Below are 22,066 nucleotides of genomic sequence, written 5' to 3'. Positions count from 1 at the left end.
TTAGAGTAAGAAGATAGATATAGATAGATAGATAGATAGATAGATAGATAGATAGATAGATAGATAGATAGATAGATAGATAGATAGATAGATAGATAGATAGATAGATAGATAGATACTTTATTGATCCCGAGGGAAATTCAGGGGAAGAAACATCCATAAATATGTCAGTGTGGGCACACTAGCAGAAACTAGGGTAAGCTGTGACCAATGATCTTACCTACACACTCCTGTATATGCAAAATACTGTAAAGGTTTACATATGCTATGCAACTGGAACGCCCCAGGAATCTCTGATGCAACTGTGACTGATGTTATTTCTGTGAATTGATTCCTCCTTTTGCAAAATAACTTTTTCTATCTGCAATAAAATACACGAACTTTGGGACTTTTTGATTCATCAAACTGAAAAATGCCCAACATAGACCAGGTTGATGATGTTGGGCCTTGGATCCAGCGAGAGCACTGTAGGGTTTTCTCATAGGTTTTCTAGTCCTGGAATTCTGGACAAAATCAGAGAGATTTAGGTCCTAGAGGCAAATCTACATGAAACGGGGGTCGGAGCCCCTTAAGTGTAACAAATGTGTGGTCTATGTCATGAGATGTTGAAAATCACTGTAATGATCGACTAACTGATTAGTTGATGTCATCAACAAATCTGTCAAGTTTGAGTTTTCCACACACAATAATTCAAAAGGACCTCCTCAAATATAATGCTGATCAAAGGTTCATCAGAATCTTCCAGGAAATTACTAATTCAGCATGATAATTATGAATTAGAACTGAATCAACTAACAAAATCAATCAGAGATGGAGTAAAAACATTACTGTATGGGAGCGGCTGTGCTTGCTGGATATAGAATTCTTGTTGGTGTCTGTGAGGCCATTCTACCTCCCGAGTGAACCTCCTCAGGTGATGATCACCATTGTTTATATTCATCCTCGAGCCAGCATCGGACACCACCTCTAAGAGTGTGCACTCACTTCAGTCCGTCTCTCCTGAGGCCCCCATCATCATACTAGGTGATTTCAATCTCTGTGACCTAAAGAAACAAAGTGAGAAATTGTTATCAATATGTGAACTGCCCCACACGCCACATGAAAACTTTGGATCTTTGTTATGGCTCCATCAAGGGTGCATGCCCTGTACTCACCTCCATCTCAGATCATCTGGCCATAATACTGTGCATCTCTTGCCGGTTTATAAGACTGTGTTGAGGCGAGAGAAGGTGCAGAGACGAGAGGTAAAGGTCTGGAGACCTCTCTTGCCCTGCAGGCCTGCTTTGACTGCTCAGTGTTTTTACGGAAACGTCTGAAAATGTTGATGAGCTCACTCGTGTTGTGCAGCTACATTTCCTGCTGCAAAAACACTGTTATTCTGACAAAAGGGATCAAGTCATTCCCTCACATCAAACCATGGACCTCAGCAGCTCTCGGAGAAATGCTTTTAGAGAAGAAGGCGCTGAAGCTCCGGTCTGGTGTAGTTCACTCCAGATCCGCTAGATGGCGATATACACCTAACCGTTGGTGTGCACGCAGCTAACAAACTCAGAGAAGAAGAAGAAGAAGAAGAAGAAGAAGAAGCAGCCCCTCAGTCAGATGCTAGCAAACAACAGCGAAGTAAAGAAACATCTTTGGTCATTAAAAGTCGCTTGGACCGTCGTGTGATGAATCGCTTCCTCTATATGTTCGGTTAATCGATAACTTGATGTGTAGCGGGGCTGAGCGTCGAGCTGCCTCGCTTCTATGAGCAGGGATCCTCCCTGAACTTAATACTGTTAGCCGGGCTGCTAAAGTTGAGGTGGGCAGCTGGTTTGTGTGTCATCGATGAGGACAGACAGCAGAGCCCGGGTTCAGTGCTGTGAGGAGGCCTGACGAGCTCGTCTGGACTGACCTGTCTGAGTGTGAGAGAGAGGGCTGCAGGATGACAGGTGAGGCCCACGTCACTTCTCAGTTAACTTAACTGTCTCCTGTTTTTCATTAAAAGTCTAACTCTTCTCTCATCAGAGGATGTTGTCCTGCTGAAAGTACCTGTCATCCGGCAACTGTACCACTGGGACTGTGGGTTAGCCTGCTCCAGGATGGTGCTGAAGTAAGTACCTATACTCCCCTCCATCTATGGGTTAAAGGTCACATCTACTCCTCCTTCTTCAACTAGTTTAAATAAGTCACAGAGCTCCTCTTCAACATGTGTGTGAAGTGTGTCGTTGTAAATCCACTCTGATCCTGTATTTGATCATGTCTATAAACCCCTCTATTTCAGCCCTGCTCAGAACAGGCTGTTTCTGTGTCTGTAGCTTTAAATATGTAAATGAGCTGTGTCTGGCCACGCCCCCTCTCTGGAAGGGCTTGGGTGTACTCGCTGCTTTCTGGCTCCATATCCTATTGTTTACGGTGAGAAGGCAGACTCAGAGGGCAGAACAAACACCTAGCTGTGGGAGTGTCACCCACCTGGGGGAGGGGCTACTGCCCTTTGTGATGTCATGAAGGGAACATCTCCAAACGGCCTGTTTGAGCACACATTTTCTGAAAAGTGGAGCAGGCAGAAGACGGAGAGGATGGACTTTTCTTATTGTTGTAGACAGAGACACTTATCATCCTCGACCAAGCAGTTTGTCTCAGTATATCACACATTTTGTGGCGTTTACATAGACCTGGAAAGATCCCAGATTACCGACCCGTACTGTCATACTTCTTGGTACCCTTCTGTTGGGGTGCCTGTCTATCTGACAGGCTCTACTGAACCAAACATTACCAGACTGCACTGATCCACACCGGAGCACTTGGTGTAAACGGGCCTTTAGAGAAACTATTAAACTATTATAAAATATTTAACCTTCTAATGAATGTTCCCATTGTCGCAGGTACCTTCATCCTGTTGATGACGAGGAGTTTCAGAGAGCGTGCTGGGACCTGAAGCTGACGGAGAGTGTGTGGACTATTGACCTGGCCTACCTCATGTGTCACCTCGGGATCAAACACTGTTTCTGTACTCAGACTCTGGGCGTTGATAAGGGCTTCAGGAATCAGGTAAGCGTGTTTACTAATCCGTACTGTCCTAATCAGACTTATATAAGGCTGTGTGTGTGTGACAGTATCTCCTTTGTGTTCGGGGATGATTTGCAGTCCTTCTACAAGAAACATTTTGATACGGAAGAAGACCGAGTGAACGAGCTCTTCATCAAAGCAGAGAGCAAAGGTGTGGTCGTCAAGAAATGGTAGGTGTTCCTTTTATTATTAGTACGCCTCTGACCAAGAGGAAGCCTCGGTCCTAACACCTCCCATGTATCTGTGGGTGTCTCCTCTCAGCTCTGTGACAGTTCAGGAAATCCAGTCTCATCTGGATCAGGGCCATGTTGCCATAGTGCTGGTCAACGCCGTGGTCCTGACATGTGAACTCTGCTCCTCGCCTGTCAAATACTGCTGCTTCCTGCCCGTGGGCCAGAAGTGCTTCTGCAGGAGGCCTGAGTACCAGGGTCACTTTGTGGTGGTGTGTGGCTTCAACAGGACCTCTGGCTCCATTTTCTACAACAACCCCGCCTATTCTGACCGTGAGTACTCGCCAGAACACAAACACGACGTGGGGAAGAGATGCAGCATAGTTTGGATTTAAAAAAAAAAAAATCTTTTAAAGGTTCAAGTCACGCTCTCACTCGGCGAGCCGTACAGCGCCCAAGCACCTTTGAACCTTGTGAAGTCCAGTTGATTTGATTAGTGAGAGGTGACGCACGGCTACACGGCGTGGACAGCCTTCATTATGTCTCCGACTAACACGACTCAAAATAAGATTCGGTAAAGAGCTGACATGTTCTCCGATGTTCAGACACAGACTCCACCACGCGTCCGTTTTATTTACATTTTTGAGTCTGCCCGTTCTGTAAACTGAGCACGCTTCGTGACCACGTGACGACACGCATGTCTTGTGACGTCATGTGGGGCAGAGTGAGTGCAGGCCAGCGGGGAGGCCCTAACTTCCTGTCAGGCTAGATCTTTTCTGCTTAGCGTGACGCGTGCTCGAAGCGTCGTCTAGCAGCATACATGTTATCAGAGTGTAGTGAGGCTGCGGCGCGCCCCGGAGACGGACCGCCGTGCTCGCTGTGGAAACAGGAGCCTTGACGAGAGTGGCGGTGAACAGACCACGGTGCGCACGGCGAGAGTTGATGGTCCAGATTAAATATGTATTTTATTTAACCCAGAGCTCTGAAAGTAAAACTGTGTGTGTGTGTGTGTGTGTGTGTGTGTGTGTGTGTGTGTGTGTGTGTGTGTGTGTGTGTGTGTGTGTGTGTGTGTGTGTGTGTGTGTGTGTGTGTGTGTGTGTGTGTGTGTGTGTGTGTGTGTGTGTGTGTTGTTCAGGCGTGTGCTGCACCAGCGTCAGTAACTTTGAGGAGGCTCGTCGGAGCTATGGGACAGACGAGGACATCCTGTTTGTCTTCAAGGAGAGTTGATCTAAAGGGATGTTGAACTCTGATGTCATAACTGTCATGTGATGCTGCTGCTGCTGCCGGTCCATTGGTTGGAGCAGCGGCCCCTCCCGTCAGTCGATGCGCGGACCGTCGTCCTCTCTGGTGCTGATACGTCCCACCACCACTCACACGAGAGGAACCCTGCCGCAGCATCACCGCTCTTCTTCCCTCTTAAACACTCTTCTTCACCCAGGAAGGATCCACGTCTGAGGTCCAATCGTCTCGGCTGAATCACGCTCCTGAGGTCCAATCGTCTCGACTGAATCACGCTCCTCTCCCTTTTAAGATGGATTTTTAGTGTCCGGCTCATTTTAACGCCTGTGGTTGTGCATGTTGAGATCTGTGACTGAGAGCTGTGGAGGAAATGTGGGAATCATGACGACATGATGTAATAATTACAATGAAATCCTAAACCAGGAGAGGGGATGAGAACATGGAAGATTCACTTTGTGTCGAGAGGCTCAGCTGCCTTTTAAAGAACGTCCTCGTCACTCACCTCTCGGATTCTAGCGAGAGGGAAGACGTAGATGTGTTTCCAGAGTCTCAGGTAATGAACGCGTGTCAAACATATGAAATGAACTCGTTTGATGCGATGCTCCGCAGGCTGCCTACGGATCGCCTCGTATATCTGCAGAAGAGCAGGAACGACTGATTGACATCCTCAAACGTATTAACTTATTTACTCGACCGGGGGAAAAGGGTGCAGCTCAGCTCAACAGCTTGTGCTTTGTTGCCGTGACAACCTGCTGCCTAGGTGGATGCAGTGCTTGATTTGATCATACTGCAAAACAAAGATCTCAGTTTGGAGCCGTGCAGAGCGGCAGGAGTCCTCATCATCTCCTCAGTTTTATGTCTATTTTAATTTCACTATTATTTCTGTTTGCACTACATTGGACAAAACAGACAGACGTATGTTATTTAAAACTTCACACTGAAATGACTTTGAATAAATAAATGAGTGATTTCTGACTGCTTGAGCTTTTTGCTGGAGAGAATATAAAAGCACGTTTGTTGATGCATCATGTTTTTTATTTAAGAGTTCAGTTTATAAAAAAAGGCTGATTAACACATGAAGACATTCTGCTCCTGTCGTGTGTCCTGATACCCGAGTCTTCGCTGATGCTGTTATACCGTTGATAACGTTACATTTCCAGCACGTGCGAGCCTTCCCTGGCTCCGCCCCTTCAGTCCTCTGCAGCAGACGCACAAGGTGTTCTGTTTCTGCAGGATGCCGGAGCACGACGCATCAATGTGCCACAGAGCAGATCGAGCAGGACAGGAAGTCAGACACCGAAACCACATTAAAACGTCTGGTTTATTTTCAGAATAAAACAGTGACTGTATGCATGTTTGATGTGTTTTAATCTCACACTGTCAGGAGTGGAACCCACGTTTACTGCAGGAACGCAGCCTGTGGACACACGAGGGAGCACCGCACTCACAGGACGGAGTGGACATAACGTCTGGTGGAAGTTCTGGACAAATTTCAGATTTAGGGAATTAAAGGAGCAATATGTAACTAACACCTAGTCTGCCCTACAAAGTAAAAAGGCAGTAACTACACAGAGTGCAGAACTGACTCTAAAGTTATCGCCTCGTCCAGCCTAAGTAGTTGTAGGTATATTATTGGACATGTGACAGTTTTATTACTTTATCAGCTTCTTTGTATAAAATCATATTTGATTTGATATTTTACTCCGTATTACAGTTACTGTGTTCTTGCTTTGTATTGCTTGCCATAAATGTGCCACAACACCAAGGGGGACAGGCAGTAACTACATTTCATCACAGCTCGTGTTCGACATGCTGCGTTTAGAATAATTGGAACCATTTGTTTTCCTGAACATGGATAAGCCCAAAGTGTTTCACCCGGAATTTGTTTTGGTGCCGACATGGCTGCTTAAAAAGTGTTATGAAGTATTTCCCATTTCAAGTTCCATAGAGGCCCAAATGGGGACAGTTCATTTGGAATAGACCACCGCATTGTGTGACTCATTTATGTGACATCACTGTGCAGTAACATGGTTGTGATGTCGGCTAGTAACAAAACATGAGTAACTGGTATGAAACAAAGCACGAAAACAGTAAAAGCTTTTGCTTTGTTTCACTCGGGCTTTTTGCAGTTACTGATACACATTTTAGGCGAGATATTTTGTTACATAATAAAGGATGCATTGACTGAATTCATTTTTGACCAAAATTGCAGTTACTGCCTTTTTGCTTTGTAGGACAGTAGTGTTTAAACAGGTTACTGCAGTAAACATTGAAAAACACTGGAGAGAGCCGTCTCACCCCCAGTGACACGGCATCGACTCAAGGCGGCAGTACACATGTTCAACACTAGGGGTCAGAGTTACGTACTGCTCCTTTAATATGTGCAGATGTAGTTTTGACAGCTCACATGTAACACGTCTCATTTCTCATTTGAGCTGCAGCTTGCCGTGGCTTACGTCTTCTCCTCCTTAAGTTCTGCTAGCGTTAGCGCCCACGGTTACTCGAGGCTGAGGCTGCAGAGGTCAGTTAACACCACAGAAGATACAAAACCCAGACTCACCTCACATCTCTAAAAGAGAAATCAAAGGTAAGGGAGTTACCCTCATTTTAACAAAAGTGCCTGGTTTGATTTTATTGAGTTTTCTGCAATAAACTGAAAGTGAACCAATCTAATAGATGACATTATCACATGCTGTTTGACTACAGTGGAATATCTACTCCTTCACTATCTTAGGGTTGAAGTCGGGTCTGACGGCCTTGGTGAGCTCCTCTGCATACTCAGCATATCGCCCAGTCATCTGCAAACAAAGACAAAGAGAACAGGTGCTTCACAATAGTCCTGGAGGACACACACTAGTTTAACAACCTTTGGAGCTTTAGCATGTTAGCTCCACAGATGACCATCTTACAGTTCTCACCTTGAAGCTCCATCTGTCGCTGATCTGTCTGTTCAGGTTGAGATCCATTTCTACCACAAGTAGTCCATCCCTGGTTCTGGAGAGCCCAGGGGTGCGGCTGCCGTCAGGAGCCGCCACATAACTGGACCCATAGAAGTGTCCGAAGTCATGATGAGCTGCAAGAGTAAGGACATCCATCTCAAACCGGCGTTAAAAAAAAAGTACCCTTCCAGAGTCGCCCACTTCAGCCCCGTTTCCACCCAGCGGTCCAGTTCGACTGAGTACAGTTTGAACCTGCATGTAGGCTAAGTGTGGTCATTTTTTATTCGAAGTTCAAACCTTCATTTGAACCTGAGCGAGAAAGTTCACATTTGAAATGTAGTCTAGTGTAATCCAGCAGAGGGCGCTCTCAGTGACACAGACCTCAGTAAATGAAGACTGTGACAAAAAGCAACAGGCCTGCGATCCAGGAGCCTCGTCTCTCTGCAGACAGCAGCTTCGATGGAAAGACTCAGAGTCGCTGCAAATCAGCGAAACACCATGCTCTGAACGTTTGTCCTCCTCAGCTGGTAGTACTGTAACTAAATACACAGCTGCCTTCGATCCCAATCAAGTTGACAGTAGACATTTATGATTGTTTTCTAGTCTTCTGACAACTCAAAGCACTTTTTAAACCGCATTTCACACCTACACATTCACACACTGATGGTAGAGGCTGCTGCAGAGTAAAGAGTCCATCAGTATTAACTCATCCATTCAAGTTTCCTTGCACACGTGTAGCTGCAACAGCTGGGGATTGTGACAGCACTAGTACGGATATTTTGATACCATTCCCAACTTCTAATGGTGGAAACAATAAATTCATCTGTACCATACTGGACTGGACTGGACCGCTTTAACCGTGAGCGGAACCAACAATGACTGAGAGATGCAGATTTAGACAAATCCAACAAACCTCGTACCTTTTTTTCCGTCACCAGAAGTGAATTCACTTTTGAAATGTTCCTGTGTGAAAAACAAAATGACAACATGAATGCACACACGCTGCCATTTCAGATTGTACGTGACCTTTAAACTACATTTTAAATATATACGTTGAAAATATGACGATGGCAATGTTGGGCTTACCGTTCCAACACGATTGATTGCACAGGTGTAACAGTGGTTAGCTATGGCTGCGTTCCTGGCTTCTATTGGCCACATGGGCTCACTGCAGAGAACACATTCAGGAAATAATGAGCTTGGTTAAAGTATATCATGTTAAAGGAGGGGAGCAGTCTGGGCTGAGCAGGTAGCTTCTTTTTAGAGTCAGAAATCAGGAAGAGAGAGAGGGGAACGACCGGTCGGTCCACTTGGAGGACTCTAACCACAAAACGCTAGACCACAGGCACCCCGAGGAGCATCCCTTTTCATTGATACTTCATCCATCCTCTTCACACTTTGACAAAGTCACCACTCACCTCAGAGCGCCAACAGTCGCTGAAGGGTTGAAGATGATCTCGGCTCCATTCATGCTGTACATAAACCAGTTGAGAGGATGATGGCGCCCGTAACAAATGTTCACAGCTATCTTCCCGAACTGAGTCTGGAACACCGAGTGGCCGGTGTCGCCCTCCATGTAATATGTCGACTGTCGAATAAGATAAGGAGAGACATGGTAGGTTGCTTAATGTCACACAGGTTTGAACAATAAAGTTCCATCATCCTACCTCATTGAAGTCTCCGATCCTGGGAATGTGGTTCTTCCTGCTCTTTCCCAGCACATTCCCAGAGTTGGAGATGACCACCGCTGTGTTCCACAGAGTGCCGTGCAGCTCTTCACGCTCCAGAATTGGAGAAACCACGACCATGTTGTATTTCTTGGCCAGCTGAGGAGAGAATGAGAGTGTTAGGAGCCTTCAGCAGAGGATGTCAGTGCGCAGACCTCGAGAGTGTGAATCACCTCTTGGCAGAAGCGAGTCGTGCTTCCTTCTTCTGCAGACTCTGCAAACTCTGTCCATGGTTCTTTCTCCCGCGTGCAGAAAGCGAAGGGCATGGCTGAGGACAACACAAAGTACGTCGGTCTCTCTTACAAACAAAATGAAATGTGGATCACATTCAATCAACGGTGAATCACAACCAAACTCACTCCAGGTCTCCTGAAAGCAGACGATGTTCACACCGCACATGGCTGCCACCTCGACCATTTCACCAACCCGGTTATGCATGGCAGTGATCTGTGGAGGAATGAGGTCAAAGGATCTGTTCAAATCACATTTCTATTTGAACTAGCGGCGACCCCATACAGTCGAATACTCGCAGAGTCGCTCAAGGTTCCTCCGTAATTTGACACAGTTTTCTCGCAATCACTATCGCTGTGAGTCGACGATGGGCGAAGTCGGACATATTCGCTACGGCCTAATATGAAAAGATGTTTAATGTGTTCATCATTAAACTATAACACCCCATCTGTTTCACGACGCCAACAGGCTCACAGACTGGTTGGTAAATAATGGTCTGGAGCTGACCTGGTCCAGTATGGGGGCATCAGTGGGCAGAACTATCTGGTGCTGGATCAGTCCCACACGGACCCTTCTGGATGGCCTCAGTTGTTCTTGTGCCGCTTCAAACCTGCAACCTTTCAGCTCAAAGCTGCGCTCTGAGGCAGCGTCCACAGCACATGCAGGGAGGTCCAGCTTCCTGTAACAGAGAGAGGATTCTTTACACCGCTAAACGCAAACGGACGGGATACGCTAAAAACTGAGAGCTGGAGCTGAGGCGGGTCTTAAGCCTCCCGACAAACTTTAACACGGTGACCGCCTGTCAATCATGTCAGCTGCACGCCTTATTGTGAATAACTCTTATCCTTCATCAAATCAAAAGTGATGAGTCATCAAAACATGTACAGTGTGTGTCGATCTAGACATGAGCTAATCACACCCGTATTTTTTTTTAACTAGGCTGTAAACATGTTATTATTGTTTTTATAGTTTTGCTTGTTCAGTACTTTGGTCAACCTTTTTTTTTTTTAAATGTGCTATAGAAATAAAGATTGATAATCTCTGCTGTGAGAACAGGCTTTTTGAATGGGTGTGTATGTGACTTCCAGTGCTTCTGCAGCCAGCCTCTAGTGGACACTCCAGGAACTGCAGCATGGTGTCCTTCAGCAGGTAATGTTTGACCATTGAGGTTGCTGCTTGCCTTGGTCTGTTTGAGAAGTGTGCATGGGGAGGTCAGCTATATTGGCTTTAGTTACTTTGGTCACTGACATTTTAATAACTAAAACAAGAAGCAAGAAAACATCCTGCAGAAGTGTGAGTTCTAGTTTGTGTTTTTAAATGTGATAAACGGATACAAGCTTGGACCCATCTCTAGTAGTAATGGTCTAGTAGTAATGTGTACATTTCAATCTGTTAAATCCACAGTTGGCTCAGGTTGAAGGTTGTGTGCTGAAAACACTGGCCGAAGTCCGTCCTGCAGAACAATCATTTACCAGGACTAATGTGTAAAAGAAGAGCATGCATGGTTAAAGGGAAAAGTTAAAAACACTCTAATAATGTATCTCTCCACAACTTACTGTGTCTCCTTCCCGAATAAAATGCGTTTCACCTCCCTGAGCTCGGCCTCTGGAAGATGACTCTCCAGACACTTCTCCACAGACTCAAACTCGGACGCGGACATGTCTGCGGATTCTTCGTGAACGAACACTTCTTCTGTGGCTTCACGGTATTTATATCAGGACACACACACACTTTATATAATCCTGTGTGTGTGTGTGTTTTCATAAAGTCTTTCACAATTCAGGACTTTGGGAAGAAAGCGAGACAACGTCGTGTATCCGGCTGCTGCTCAGTCATTTATTAACCCTGTGTGCACCAAACCTCAGTGTGTGTGTGTGTGCGTGTGTGTGTGTGTGTGTGTGTGTGTGACCATGTGAGTAATGTCTGTTACGGTAAACACCAAAGGGACACACCAGCTGTTTAGCATCTCATGTAACATTTCCGGTGCTGACAACCGTTGCAGATTTTAAAGGTGTTATTGGGGCGTAAACTTATAATTACAGTCTAATATTTTAGTGTTCTTTTTGAATAAAGCTAAAATAACTTACATTGTTATTTCTTCATTATAGCTCAATGAATAGCAGTGAAAAATGCTCATCCTGTGTTTAAGGGGCGTCACTCACTAAGACCGTCACACCAGTAAGGTTGTGGCCAACCCGGGGGATGAAAATCAAACTATTATGAATGAATTGAAGTTATGTGTCCTTTTAGAAAGAAGTGTTTTCATTCTAGTCACAGTGATGACGTGGGAAAATATCCAGTTAATAGCGAGAGACAAGACCGAGTAAAAATACGTTTTATTCAGAGACAAAAGGTGGTCTCAGGTGATTTTGAGTACTACATGACAGGTAGGCTAAAGCCTCGCTTTCGACCAGATCTACCAGGTTAGAAAGTTCTAGTTCTGGGTTAGAAGTTTACCCCTAAAAAAGACCCTGTTAAACCCAATCTATACTTCTGTGTCGTATCGACGCCGTAGCTACGCAGTCGAAGCGGACTCTACGCAGTGGCTCTACACGTACCCCCAAAAAATCCTGACTACACGACTTCAGTAAAGTTAGAAAGATGATCCGGGAAAGCCGAATCTGTGAATATCTTTCTAACTTTACCGAAGTGACAAGCGCTGTCTCGACGCGAATCACAAGGACTGTGATTGGTCCGCTCAGAACGTCATTTCCGGCAGTTACTTTTCTGGTCACAGTTGAAATATTAAAAGGCTGTATGCTGCGAAGAAAATCGACCTCGATTGGTTTAGGTTTCGGACAGACCACTAGGCTTTAGTGGTTATGTACTTTCTGAAGGTCCGGGGACTTTTGACAAAAGGTCATGTAGCCCCTGCAGAGCTGAATGACTCTGATTGGTCAGTCACAGCAGGGTGTCAGATCACCCTCTGTGTTTAAAAGACTGCAGCTGAAAGCCCATTTGTTTACCTTGATTAAAGCTACAATTATAAAAAGGTACAAAACACATTATTATCAGTGTAGGTGTAATGTGTGGTAAACTAGGTGGAACAACTAGGGGGCGCTGTTAAGTTGGCTTAGTACAGAGTGACATGTGGAGAAGTATTATTATATTCGCTTACTCCGCACAACTTCCAGGACTGTGGGTGAGTGTTGTGTCTTTGTTTTTGTGGAGACATGGCTTCATGACAGTGTTACGGACCATGCCATTCAGCTAGCCGGGCTAACGTGCTACCGGGCAGACAGAGAGCTCGTCGAGGGGGGGAAGACCCGCGGCGGGGGACTGTGTGTTTACATCAGTGATGCCTGGTGCTGTGACGCTGTTGTGGTATGTAAGCACTGCTCACCACTTGTGGAGTTTATGGTTATTAAATGCCGGCCATTCTACCTGCCGAGGGAATTTAGTGCCATATTGCTGGTAGCAATATACATCCCTCCTGGCTCCACCAACAACAGGAGTGAGGCTCTGAATGAACTCCACAAGCACATCAGTGAGCAGCAGACAGCACACCCTGATGCCTTTCTCATCCTGGTTGGGGATTTCAACCACGCAAACCCCAAGAGTGTGCTTCCACAACTTCATGGCCATATCAAGTTTCCCACTAGAGGCAACAATATTCTGGACAATGTTTACACTGTAAACAAAGGGGCCTACAAAGCCCTGCCCCTCCCCCACCTCGGGGCCTCAGACCACTCCACTGTTATGCTAATGCCAGCATACAGGCCACTGGTTAAAGTCACCAAACCAGTTAGAAAGCAGGTACGGGTGTGGCCTGAGGGGTCCACAGAAGCACTCCAGGACTGCTTCTCCACCACTGACTGGAACATGTTCAAACAGGCGGCCACCAACAACAACATCACCGACCTCCAGGAGTACACAGAGACCGTCACGTCCTACATGGAAAAGTGCATGGACGATGTCACGGTCACCAAGACCGCCAATCAGAAGCCATGGCTGACAGGTGAAGTCCACAGGCTCCTGAAGGCCAAGAACACTGCCTTCAGAGCTGGGGACGCGGTGGGCCTAAGGACTGCCAGGGCCAACCTGTCACGAGGCATCAGATTGGCCAAGAGGCAATACTCCAGGAGGATCTCAGACCGTTTCACCGACAGCAGAGACACCAGGAACCTGTGGCGGGGGGTCCAGACCATCACGGACTACAAGCCCTCTCCGCAGACCTGTGACAGCTCCACCTCTCTGCTAAACAACCTCAACAACTTCTTTGCTCGTTTTGAGGCAGACAACAGCACCCCAGCACAGAAGACGCCACCTTCTCCTGGCGACCAGGTACTGACGCTTTCCCGGGATAGCGTGAAGCGATCCCTCAAGAGAACAAATGCACGGAAAGCGCCAGGTCCTGACAACATCCCAGGTCGTGTCCTGAGAGACTGTGCTGAGGAGCTCACAGATGTCCTCACCGACATCTTCAACACTTCACTGATCCAAGCTGTTGTCCCCACATGCTTCAAAGCCACCACCATCATCCCGGTCCCAACAAAGTCGTCTCCATCCTGCTACAATGACTACCGCCCGGTCGCACTAACCCCCATCCTCATGAAGTGCTTCGAGCGGCTAGTCTGCCCTCCCCTCCACCCTGGACCCCTACCAGTTTGCATATCGGCCTAACCGATCGACCGACGACGCCATCTCCACTGCCCTCCACTCAGCCCTCACCCACCTGGAGACCAAGGACTCCCACGTCAGAATGCTGTTCATCGACTTCAGCTCAGCATTCAACACTATCATCCCGCAGCAGCTCATCCACAAACTGGACAACCTGGGCCTAAGCACCCCCATGTGCAACTGGCTGCTGGACTTCCTCACAGGGAGACCACAGGCAGTTCGGGTCGGCAGAAACATCATGATGAACACGGGGGCCCCCCAAGGATGTGTGCTGAGCCCCCTCCTCTTCACTCTGCTGACCCATGACTGCGCCCCATCTTCCAGCTCCAACCTCTTCGTTAAGTTTGCAGACGACACGACTGTGGTGGGTCTCATCAACAACAACGATGAGACAATCTACAGGAGTGAGGTGAGCAGACTGGCCTCGTGGTGCAAGGACAATAATCTCCATCTGAACGTGGAGAAGACGAAGGAGATTGTTGTGGACTTCAGGAGAACGCACACCCAGCATGCTCCTCTGACCATCGACGGTGCTGCAGTGGAGAGGGTGAGCAGCACCAAGTTCCTGGGTGTGCACATCTCCGAAGACCTGTCCTGGAGCCTCAACTCCGCATCACTGGCCAAAAAAGCTCACCAGCGCCTCTACCTCCTCCGCAAACTGAGGAGAGCAAGAGCCCCATCCTCCATCATGCACTCGTTCTACAGAGGCACCATTGAGAGCATCCTGTCCAGCTGCATCACCGTGTGGTATGGCGCCTGCACCGTGTCCTGCCGGAAGTCATTGGTGTCTCTCTTTCCCCCCCTTCTGGACATTTACCACACACGTCTCACCCGCAAAGCCACCAGGATTGCAGGTGACCCCACCCACCCGTCTCACAGTCTCTTCAGCCTGCTGCCATCCGGGAGGAGACTGCAGAGTCTCCGTGCTCGAACCAGCAGGCTCAAGAACAGTTTATTCCACCAGGCAGTCAGGAGACTCAACTCCCTCCCTGCCCTCCTTCCCCCCCTCTGCCCTCCTTCCCCCCCCTGCCTCCTTCCCCCCCTCTGCCCTCCTTCCCCCCCTCTGCCCTCCTTCCCCCCTCTGCCCTCCTTCCCCCCTCTGCCCTCCTTCCCCCCTCTGCATCCTACCACAGTCTGCTCCTACAGGATCTGGCATCACCCCCCTCCACCTCCACCCCCCGCGTGCTCCACTAATTCATGCACTCTAAAAAACTCTGCACAGCCGTTTATTGTTTGTGCTATTTGCACTATCTGCACTATTTGCTACACTACAACGCACTACCTCACTTTTTAACTTAATCTGCACTCTGTTTATATTGTTAATACTTTAATTTATCCACATACTACCTCATGGTGAAATACTCACAAGTGCCCTTGTCTGTCAATTGTCTGTCGTTCGTTATTTGTTGTCCCAAATGTCTTTAGTTAAGTTATCTGTTTTATAGTATTGTTTTTTATTGCTACATTTCTTAGTGCTCTTTTTATGCACTGCAGGTTTGCACTGGGGGTTGGGGGGGATTGCAATTTCATCTGTGCTGTATGTTTAACATGGAGCATATTTGACAAATAAAGAACCTTGAACCTTGAACCTTGAATTCAGTAAAGCTATAGCTCTCTGCCATCATGACTTATGAACCAGATCATAAACACTCTACATCAATACATGACAGAGAGGATGTAAGCTGCTCTGTGCAAATGTATAAAAATAACCATGAAATCGCCTTGTTAATAATAAAAACACATTTATTCCATCGTTGAATGTCTCAACCATCTGCTCGATGTCCACCACTCAGTTAGGAGAAAAGTCCATAGACTGAACAGGTCGTGTTTGTGCAGATTTAGTTCATGTGTTGAGATGTGAAGTGTCCACAGGAACCAGACCTCTGTCACCACAAGCTGTGAAACGTGTGGCTCTCTTGTTGTTTGCGGGGATGACTTTGCTCCTTGGTTGACCTCCCTTCCGCTTTCTTTCCGGCTCCTCCGCAGGGTTTGAAAGTTTCCTCAACAGCTCTGCAGAGGGAGAGTTACAGAGTTGAGCTGTGAATAATGTATTTGACAAGCAGGGGGCGCCAGAGGGCAGCGCCATGCCTGCTACACTTTCAAAGTTTCAGTCCTTTTCGTCATGGTTTGATATAGCATGACGAGAGAAAATGTGAAATCATAGACAAAAAGGAACAAAAAGGGGACGAGTAGATCTATAATTGGAGAAGAGTCATTTGATGTACTGAAGCTGAACAAATGTTTATTTTTACAAGTGAAGGTAACGTTTAGAAGTGTACAGGAGCCAGTCAGCTGTTCCTTCAAACAGAATTTAAGACGTTAACTGTCTGTCAGACGTTCAGTATGTTCTGTCTAAGATCGTCCACATCGAACATGCACAGAAGAAACATGCAATTATTGCACAGTGACTACTTCTGCCCACTGCTACAGATGCACACACTGCACACACTGCACACACTCCACACACTCCCCAGCTCCTGCAGCGGTTTATGTGTCGTTAAGCAAGACACTTAACCACAAGTTGCTCCCGCTGTCTTGTGGACAAGTCCTCTTTGTTCCGTGTCTGTTCAGATAAAAAAAAGATCTCAAATTTAAAACATGCAGTAAAAAGTATCGGAGCAGCGTCGGACACACAGCGGCTGTCGTCATAGAGACAGAAAGGATGTGCAGCAACCCCCGAGCACATGGTGAAAAAAAACCCATCACGGACACGAGGCTTCAGTGATCCTCTACCCTCGGTATGGTGGCCTACAGGTGGACGGGTTGTTACCTGTTAACTCAGGATGACTCTGACTGAAGTCGTTGAGGAGGGACTCATATTTCTGACCTCCAGTACCAGGATCTCCTAAAAGGGGAGAACAGGAGCATTGATGAATGAAATAACAGATTCATTGAAAAAAGCTGGTGAAATGAATATATAAAGTAGCAGAGTGCGAAAGAGTTCGACGTCAGAAGAATAATCAAAGAATAACCAAAACTGTAACTGGAGATTTGCTTCCATTAAGTTTTAAAGAAGGAGCTTCAGAGAGCTCAGGGTGGAGAACAAGCGACCATCACGGAGAACCAAAGGTACGAGGCTGCTGAGTGTTCAGCAACACAGTATGAAGTACATACAGCCTACTGTTGTAGGCTATTTATTTATATTTATCTTTAAATATTGTATGTTTATGTCATTTTACAGGCACAAAAAATCTTGTGTCTGACACGTGTTTATTTATGATAAAAAATAATCATCATCTGCGAGTACTTGAGTACTTGGTCATTAGGTAATTCGAGTACTCGGGTTCACAGATGACGAAGTTGCCATCCCTCGTTACTGCCCTTTGTGATGTCATGAAGGGAAAATCTCCAAACAATCTGTTTGAGCACATATTTTCTAAAAATCAACAATCACATATCTCAACTGAGAATCAAACTGTTTACGCTTGTTCAGAAACCTTGATATACTCACGGCAGACTCGCAGGAGGACGTAGAATTGTCTCTCGACGAGGACGCTGCTGGCCCGGGACGAACTGTGCTGCTTCTCTTCCAGGTTCATCACTTTACCGCTGCTGTCCAGTAAATCCACACTCTCTGCAGCAATGAGACGTGTGTCAGTCAAAACGTCCTCACGTGACGCCTCTTCCAGTTAGGAATGTGACAGCATTTAAAAAACAGCCTGACATTTTATATCAATCTGACGTCGCAGAGAGGCATTATCTGAATGTTACAAAGAGAGTTCTGAATTATTTAACTAAAGCAAAAAAAAAAAAAAAAGGCCCACTTCTTTAGAGTCCCACAGAGAAATCCAAAAGACAGGAAAAACACAATGTAGTTTTTGAAGTCGTTTTTGCCTCAGACAACCCATTGCCGTTTCATATATTTGTAAGCACGCATTAATCACTTAGTCCTCTGACGCTGGTTTCACATCCCTCCCTCCAAACCCCTCTGTGTTTCTTCGACGAAGTCTTGACCCCGCGGGTTTCGTCACGTCGTACCCACATTGGCTGACAGTCCATCGTCCTTCTTCCATTCATCCCTCTACCCTCATCCCACATCGATAAAACCTTACCCCTCACCTTTTCATCCCTCAGCTCTTACCCCACCTTCCCTGTACGAACTCTGCAATCCACTATTCTCCATCAATATCTTTGTTAATATGGTCACTGAAAACAAACCTTTTGTAAAACTACTTCCAGGGTGAAGATGAGCAGAAGCTCTTTTGTTTAAAAAACTTCACCCAACGCTATAATATGTGTTAGTTATTAAAAATGGATCAGCAGAATGGATTTCCTTTAAGGGCACGGAAGGAGATTTATTCCTTTTCTTTCTTTCTTTTTATTGTGTGTGTGTGAAAAAGGTCAACTTTACTTTCATAGATTCTTGTATCATGTTTAGTGGAGATTCTTTGCTGTTTTTTGTTTTATACAAGAAATTGTTAGAAGCCTATAAAACCTTGTTGATAAAAAAAAAAAAGAGAAAAGGATATTAGGAGGTATTAAGTTACCGGTGCAATAATTTGCTTGAAACAACTTTGAACAATCTTAAACCCAGAGGTGGACTCTGAACGTGAAAGTGAAGTGGTCGCTCATTTTATTTTTAATCCCAACATCGTGGTTATTCGGATTATTATATAGGCACAGGGGAAAGATTTTTAGATGAGCTTTTTGTAGTCCATTTTCTAAAAAATTGTAGTTCCACCACAGCGGACCGACGTCACTAACCTCCACTGGACTCCCATTGTTACGGCTTCATCCCTAAATTCTTCATGACTTCTTCTAACACCTTTACTTAACCTTGAGACGTTTTCATGGGGTTAGGGTAAAGAGGATAGTGAAAGGAGATAGGAGGGACAATCCGAACGCACCCCGGGATATGAATGACAAAATAAAACAGGAAGTGACATGAAAGCAACAAAACAAGATAAAGAAAGGTCGACCAGGACAGCTGCAGTTTCTCTCTTTTGATCCCAACAGAGAAATAAATTAATTTGATGATTGATACCTCTGAAGTCCAGGCTGCACCGTTCCTTTAAGTGATGGATGAAGTTGATCAATTTACAGTTCAGATTGAACATTTCCATCTTGCTGTCTGGAAAAGAAAATACAATGTCAGTTCAACATTTATAAAACCAATTAGACTTGGCACTTTAATGATTTTGTAAATGTGAATACATTTACCCATTTTAAAGAAATCATATACCGTAAAGCTACTAACCTCAATCCTCTAACACTTTGCTCACCTGCAGGTTTCAAAATAAATAAAGTGAATATTATAGATTTTATTGAATTTATGCAAATAAATGGACCTCAGCTTGTTTATTTCTTTTCCTAGTCATCTGACTCCTTAAAGCTCATTAACACTGCAGGTCACACCGACACATTCACACACTGATGGTAGAGGCTGCTGCAGAGTAAAGAGTCCATCAGTATTAACTCATCCATTCATGTGCTGATGAAGCACAGGGACCAACTGGACACACAGCCCATTTCCACCAAGCGGTCCGGTTTGGTACAGTTCGGTACGGTAAACCCTGATCTTGCTTGCGTTTCCACGGCCAACCGTGCCCTTATTTGGTAAGCAGAGTGAAAGCCAGGTAGACGTCTGAAATAGTGTGACATCCAGCAGCCCCACTCAGAGTAGAAGAAGAAGAAGATCAGGACACAGTAAACAAGAGACCCCTTAATGTCAGATCGGCACCCTTAGCACACCAACAAAAGGGTACTGTAACAGTAGAACAGATCCCTGGTTTGGTACTCAACTTTTGAAGGTGGGAACACATAAATGAGTACCGTACCAAACCGAACTGGACCGCTGGATGGAAACAGGGCTTATAGCTACAGGAGATTGGCATCAAACCCCTTTAAGGTCCAGCTCTTGATTAGAGGCCCTCACGCTTTTGGTCTTTATTAGTTTGCAGATCCAAAAGAAAAGCAGCAAGACGCAAAAACGTACCAGCTGTAGTTCAGTGGGAGGGTCCGCCGTCATCATCACCAATGACCTACTCACAGCAGCTGACTCCGGACTTTCTCCATCCTCCTTGATCTGAGTGTAGTCTTCGACACCATCTCTCACAACACACTCCTTGACAGACTTGCCTCCATTGGAATCACGAACACACCTTAATCTCTCTGGTCCTACTCAGTTCATTTAACTTCAAACCTTCAAATCCCATTTCCACTACTAGTAATGTTCCTCAGGGTTCTGTCCTGGGCCCCCTTCAGTTCATCATCTACCTCCTTCCTCTTGGCCATATCTTCCGTAAATGTAACATCCAGTTCCATTGCTATGCAGATGACAATACCAGCTCCATCCCGATCCCTGATCCTGATTCATGACAGCACATTATCATTCCAAGCTCACATCAATAATGTCACCCGGTCTGCATATTTTCATCTACAGAACATTAATCGCCTCGCTCACTCCCAACAGTACCGCCATCCTGGTCAACACCCTGGTTACATCCTGCATTGATTACTGCAACTCCCTTCTCTTTGGTATCCCTCACAAGTCCATGAACTTCAACTGGTCCAGAACTCTGCAGCTCGCATCATCTCCAGGACCCCCTCTGTTAATCACATTACTCCGGTCCTTCAGCAGCTTCATCGGCTCCCCGTTAAATATCGCATCAACTTCAAGAGTCTGCTCCTGACCTTTAAGACCATCCCTAACCTGTCCACGCCGTACCTCTGTGAACTCCTGCACATCAACTCACCCACCTGCACTCTCAGCTCTTCTTCTTCTCTTCAACTCACCGCACCACCCTCACGCCTGTCCACTGCGGGGTCCCAGAGGTTTAAGTCGATCTGCACCCCACCTCTGGAACTCCCTCCCACCAAACATCCCGTAACATCGACTCCCTATTTTTAAATCTCATCTATTTAAACTGGAATATTCTGTCTGATCATTCTCCATCCGGTCTAATAAATCCACCACATCCTGTAAATGTGTCTTTGATGTTGATTGTAAAGATGTAAATGTTACTTTGCTGTTTTTATCTCTACTTTTTAACCTTGAGTGTTTTGAAAGGCGTTTAAATAAAATGCATTATTATTATTATTATTATTATTATTAATGTTATTAAGCATTATGTGCAAACCTACCTTTATCAATAAAAGGTTCTCCTTGTTCGGTATTGATGTTTGTAAAATAATAATGCTAATATATAAAATCTGTAAAATCTCTTAAAGTTCACATTTTGAGATCCCTTTTTAAAGGTCTCTTTTCGGTCTCAGACAGCAGGTACATCTGCTGCCTTCCCGGTGTTCCTGTCTGAGTGAGGGACACGCCCCCAGCACACAAGATGAGGATCTATCATTGATATTTATGGTCTTAGTCTTGGTCTGGGTCTTGGTCTCGCCCTGCTTTGGTCTTGACTCGGTCTTGGAGCACTGCATTAAGTTTTCCAGGAGATTGGATCAAATGTTGTCCAGTCTCAATTTATTAGAAACTTTACCTCCAAACAGGATGGTGACAAACATCTTCTGGTCCAGATAAAGTCCGCTGGTTTCTGTTTATTCCTCTGGAGAGTGCGACTGGGCACCAAGTGCAGCAAAAGAGGCTGTGAAATGTTTGTTGTGTCTACACTTTGTGACAAAGACTTAGCTGTGGGGGGGGGGGACTGGACTGCATGAAAGGATCTGTGATGGGAAGTACACACACACACACACACACACACACATTTCTACACGTACTTCCTTTTGCATTATCAGCCTCTTCTTTTCAGGGCTGAAGCCTGTAAACAAGAGGACAAGGGACTGCTGTTGTTCGTCTCCATGGAGTCTCCACATTCACACACACACACACACACACACACGCACACACGCATGCATGCACACATACACACTTTATAGATGCTCAGCAGTGATAGGGCTCTTTTTCACGATACCACATGTTAAAATGAAGACATGAAATAGACTGAAGCAAACACTAAGTTAAATTTAAAGGATGAATGATTTAAAACCCAGACTGTGGCGGAGGTTTCTAAGTAAAGAGTCCATCAGTATTAACTCATTCATGCATGTTTACAAGCTGCTGACGAAGCAAAGGGAGACGTTGCATTTCATTGAACATGAAGCTGCAGGAGCTGTGAATTGAACCACCAACCTTCCA

At 45.8% G+C, this 22,066-nt stretch overlaps 3 protein-coding genes across 4 annotated transcripts; 1 reads left to right on the top strand and 2 right to left on the bottom strand.

Annotated features, from left to right (window-relative positions):
- The first annotated feature begins 1,776 nt into the window (after positions 1-1,776).
- gucd1 (guanylyl cyclase domain containing 1) lies at positions 1,777-5,432 on the top strand. Its single transcript, XM_079371630.1, has 6 exons — positions 1,777-1,931; positions 2,008-2,092; positions 2,865-3,030; positions 3,127-3,218; positions 3,310-3,551; positions 4,354-5,432. Exons 1-6 carry the CDS (start codon positions 1,925-1,927, stop codon positions 4,443-4,445), a joined length of 684 nt encoding a protein of 227 aa, XP_079227756.1. The 5' UTR covers positions 1,777-1,924; the 3' UTR covers positions 4,446-5,432.
- Positions 5,433-7,059: 1,627 nt separating this feature from the next.
- Positions 7,060-11,221, bottom strand: upb1 (ureidopropionase, beta). The gene is made up of 10 exons (XM_079371619.1): positions 10,911-11,221; positions 9,862-10,033; positions 9,483-9,570; positions 9,297-9,391; positions 9,064-9,222; positions 8,815-8,984; positions 8,483-8,564; positions 8,317-8,359; positions 7,376-7,530; positions 7,060-7,255 (listed from the first exon to the last, which is right to left on the bottom strand). The coding sequence occupies exons 1-10, from the start codon at positions 11,012-11,014 to the stop codon at positions 7,172-7,174; spliced, it is 1,152 nt and encodes a 383-aa protein (XP_079227745.1). The 5' UTR covers positions 11,015-11,221; the 3' UTR covers positions 7,060-7,171.
- Positions 11,222-15,646: 4,425 nt separating this feature from the next.
- On the bottom strand, positions 15,647-21,497 carry c8h22orf15 (chromosome 8 C22orf15 homolog). 2 transcript variants are annotated; one of them, XM_079352747.1, is made up of 5 exons: positions 21,411-21,497; positions 18,959-19,045; positions 17,426-17,548; positions 16,745-16,819; positions 15,647-15,984 (listed from the first exon to the last, which is right to left on the bottom strand). In XM_079352747.1, the coding sequence occupies exons 1-5, from the start codon at positions 21,433-21,435 to the stop codon at positions 15,818-15,820; spliced, it is 477 nt and encodes a 158-aa protein (XP_079208873.1). In that variant the 5' UTR covers positions 21,436-21,497; the 3' UTR covers positions 15,647-15,817. The 2 variants fall into 2 exon arrangements, with proteins under 2 accessions (XP_079208873.1, XP_079208874.1); XM_079352748.1 differs by lacking the exon at positions 16,745-16,819.
- Between the last annotated feature and the right edge of the window lie 569 nt (positions 21,498-22,066).

Source organism: Symphodus melops (genome assembly GCF_947650265.1).
Source record: "Symphodus melops genome assembly, chromosome: 1".
Classification (NCBI taxonomy): domain Eukaryota; kingdom Metazoa; phylum Chordata; class Actinopteri; order Labriformes; family Labridae; genus Symphodus; species Symphodus melops.
The sequence above is the reverse complement of the archived record's forward strand: the minus strand, read 5'-3'. Positions and strand labels throughout refer to the sequence as shown.

Bases quoted from the DNA above. Each gene is read 5' to 3' on its own strand.
- gucd1 (XM_079371630.1), top strand. The intron at 3,219-3,309 runs GTAGGTGTTCCT...GTCTCCTCTCAG, and splicing joins GGTGTGGTCGTCAAGAAATG to CTCTGTGACAGTTCAGGAAA. The intron at 3,552-4,353 runs GTGAGTACTCGC...TGTGTTGTTCAG, and splicing joins CAACCCCGCCTATTCTGACC to GCGTGTGCTGCACCAGCGTC.
- upb1 (XM_079371619.1), bottom strand. From the start codon at position 11,014: ATGTCCGCGTCCGAGTTTGAGTCTGTGGAGAAGTGTCTGGAGAGTCAT. The intron at 8,565-8,814 runs GTGAGTGGTGAC...TGTTCTCTGCAG, and splicing joins GCGACTGTTGGCGCTCTGAG to TGAGCCCATGTGGCCAATAG. The intron at 8,360-8,482 runs GTAAGCCCAACA...TTTTTCACACAG, and splicing joins CAATCAATCGTGTTGGAACG to GAACATTTCAAAAGTGAATT.
- c8h22orf15 (XM_079352747.1), bottom strand. From the start codon at position 21,435: ATGTTTGTCACCATCCTGTTTGGAG. The intron at 16,820-17,425 runs GTGAGTATATCA...CTCCCCTTTTAG, and splicing joins CGTCCTCCTGCGAGTCTGCC to GAGATCCTGGTACTGGAGGT. The intron at 15,985-16,744 runs GTAACAACCCGT...CTCCCTCTGCAG, and splicing joins GAGTCATCCTGAGTTAACAG to AGCTGTTGAGGAAACTTTCA.